Source organism: Otolemur garnettii, unplaced genomic scaffold, assembly GCF_000181295.1.
Source record: "Otolemur garnettii isolate 467f Iridium unplaced genomic scaffold, OtoGar3 scaffold00021, whole genome shotgun sequence".
Classification (NCBI taxonomy): domain Eukaryota; kingdom Metazoa; phylum Chordata; class Mammalia; order Primates; family Galagidae; genus Otolemur; species Otolemur garnettii.
Genome location: NW_003852416.1, coordinates 23260502 through 23263885, shown reverse-complemented (window position 1 = coordinate 23263885; position 3384 = coordinate 23260502). Strand labels below are relative to the sequence as shown.

Here is a 3384-nt window from a genome sequence, read left to right as displayed (position 1 = left end):
AAAAAAAAAAAAAAAAAAAAAGACCTTTTACAAAGGTCACAATTCTTTAGGGACAATATATTTTTCCAGAAGAAATGTCTCTCTAAATTAAGAGTTAAATGTGATTTCATAAACACTATCTAATTTATATATGTATATATGTGTGTGTGTATTTGTATATGTGTGTATGTGTGTGTGTGTGTATATATATATATATATATCTTTGGGAGTATAAAGCAAATCAATACATAATATGAATCTTAAAAGGAAATATGTTTTAAAACATGCCACCTGGGCAGCGCCTGTGGCTCAGTGGGTAAGGCGCTGGCCCCATATACTGAGGGTGGTGGGTTCAAACCCAGCCCTGGCCAAACTGCAACAAAAAAATTACCGGGCATTGTGGCAGGCACCTGTACTTCCAGCTACTCAGGAGGCTGAGGCAAGAGAATCGCCTAAGCCCAGGAATTGGAGGTTGCTGTGAGCTGTGATGCCACAGCACTCTACTGAGGATGATAAAGTGAGACTCTGTCTCTAAAAAATAAATAAAAGTAAAACATGCCACCTGAAATCATCACTGATTAGTTCTTTTGTTGATAGTTAATTGGCACCCACTAACTCAAGACAAGTTAGCTCTCAGTAGAAAACTGACAATTCTTCATTAAACAAAGAACAATACTTACTTTTGTGCAGATACTCGATCAGTTGGTATATCTGAGCAATGCCTTCCTCTGTCAGTGGGGATCCAAATACCACTTCTTTTTCTGAAAAACCATATGATATGAAAGGGCTATATTTTGTACAAATAGTACAAAATTATTATACTTAAAACCACTTAAGCATCTTATTTTACAATTCAGCAAATAATTTTACAAGGTCAACAAAAAATTTAGAATTGGAAATAGACCAGAAAAATGCAATCAGAACTATCATTCAACTCTCTCCATGTTCAATATTAGACTATAGGTTCCTTGAAGGCAAAGACCATCTTCTTAATTATTTGTATTTAATTTAAAAACAAACATAAGGGTAGCGCCTGTGGCTCAGTGGGTAGGGCGCCAGCCCCAAATACTGAAGGTGACAGGTTCAAACCCGACCCCGGCCAAACTGCAACAAAAAAATATCTGGGCTATGTGGTGGGCGCCTGTAGTCCCAGCTGCTCGGGAGGCTGAGGCAAGAGAATTGCCTAAGCCCAGGAGTTGAGGTTGCTGTGAGCTGTAATGCCATGGCACTCTACCCAGGGGGACAGCTTGAGGCTCTGTCTCAAAAAAAAAAAAAAAAACAACCAGAAAACAGAACTTAGAGCTATGATTAGCAAAGCATGATAGATTATCCACTAGATTTAGTATAGGATCTGTTCTGTTATAATGTTATACATTTTTTCCTCATTGATGATTTCCTTATATTTAATAAAATAAAATAGTAACTTTTTAGTATCTTATCAAAAACAGTGCTACCATTTTTTTCATTTTATAGGAAGATTTTTTAGGGGGTTGATTCATAGGTATCTAACTTATCAAAGCATTCCACAGAATGAAAACATTTCAGAATTACTGCAATAAAAAAAAAATTCACTTTACTATATGCTCTAGCTATGTAATTTTATGGGGCGGATTGGTTTTTTTCTTTGTTTAGACAAGGTCTCCTTCTGTTGCCCAAGCTAAGTGCCCTGGCATCATGATAGTTCACTGCAGCCTCCAACTCCTGGGCTCAAGCAATCATCCTGCCGCAATCTCCCCAGTAGCTAGGATACAGGTGCACACCACCAGGCCTGGCTAATTTTTTTATTTTTCGTAGAGATGGGATCTCACTATTACCCAAGCTGGCTTCAAGCAGTCCTCCTGCCTTGGCTTCCCAAAGTGCTAACACACCTGGCCAAGTTTGTTTTTTAAATATTATTTTAGTGTATTAATGGGACATGAAAATCAAGATGCCCCAATAACTACCTAATCATGTCATCACTCAGGGACTGAATATATTTGCTTCAGTTTAATTATTTCTGTATCTAGTTTTTTTCAATTTGCATTACTATTACTTAAGGCTTTACTACTTACAAAAGTAAGAGACATGGCAAAAAATGTTTTACATTAATAGCAACTCTTCAGGGAATGTGAAGTTGTTAAGAGAGAAGCCCAGGGAGGAGCTGAGACCTGCTCACCCTTCACAGACAGATCTCCTACCCTTTCGCTTGAGAGACATTAGAGAACGGAAGAATCCTGATGTTGGGCCAGTCCCGCCAGGCAACTTAAGATCCACTTCCCCCATCAGCTGAGCCAACTCAGTGCCAGGTAAATCAATAAGCCTTGTGATGTTGCTGACCACCAACTCAGTGAACACCTCAGGTTTCTCATGTCGGAGTTTCTCCACAAAAAAGTCAGGATTGAAGATAATGGGTTGGCCTCGAAGGGAAGAATCATTGCAGATAACAAAACTGCAGATGGCATCACTGAAAAAAATGAAATAATCTTTGAGGGGATCATATTCATATGTGTTTCTTATGCACTACTCATTGGGCTTTTTGGTTCCTGAATCCACACACAGGTTGCAAGTTCTTTCAATCAGCTCCCTTTAATTGAGCCAGCTGTCCTTGAATTCTATACTCATAACCAAAAAGCCTTCACAGAATAGAAGGCACTTAAAAGCATATAAAATAGATATTAATTCAGCTTTGTTCAGGTCCACAAAAAGGTTTTCTTTTAAAGAACCTTCAATTTTGGCTCAGCGCCTATAGCTCATTGTTGCTATAGGTTGCTGTGAGCTGTAATGCCACGGCACTCTACCCAGGGGGACAGCTTGAGGCTCTGTCTCAAAAAAAAAAAAAAAAAAAAAAAGAACCTTCAATTTTGGATGCTTTTTACCTGTCCATCTAAATCCAACCTTTGTTCAGACAGGTTCCTCTCTAAGAGTCCCTGATCTTAGCTGTTTTTCCACTCTTATGTTACATTGAGCTAGACTCCCGGCAAAGCTCCAACGACTCTCAGAAATATTTTCTACCCTGTTCTTTGTTTCCCAGTGCCTACCCCTTCTTACTTGTAATATCTTATTACATTTAAAAACTGTATTATTCCAACTTATAGCAGACACATCATTATTTGTACTCATTATCAGTTAACTCTTAATAGCTTGTTCTAATTCTTATTACATAAATAGTTTTGTATTATATAACCAATGAGTAGGCATAACACAAGCCAGAAAGGGCAAGTTACCACACCTCAGTTAGGGAAAGCTGAAATTCATCTGACTAATACAAACATTACCACAACAAAAGCAATCACAACTTGCAAGTTGCCCACCACACCCTAGGTACCAAAACACTCTTCCGAGGAAAAATGACAGACACCTCTAAACATTAAATACAATTAATCTACAACACACTTTGCCAATACTACATGAATAACTTTTTTTTTT

General features: G+C 38.0%; 1 protein-coding gene across 2 annotated transcripts in view; it reads right to left on the bottom strand.

Annotated features, from left to right (window-relative positions):
* ARHGAP19 (Rho GTPase activating protein 19) overlaps positions 1-3384 on the bottom strand; it is a 66485-nt gene that overhangs the window by 33697 nt on the left and 29404 nt on the right. For both annotated transcript variants that reach the window (XM_003787302.2, XM_023511681.1), the window contains exons 2-3: positions 2157-2422; positions 660-740 (exon numbers count right to left, since the gene is read on the bottom strand). In XM_003787302.2, coding sequence (XP_003787350.1) covers positions 660-740; positions 2157-2422 — 347 coding nt within the window. The remainder of the gene's footprint in view (positions 1-659; positions 741-2156; positions 2423-3384) is intronic.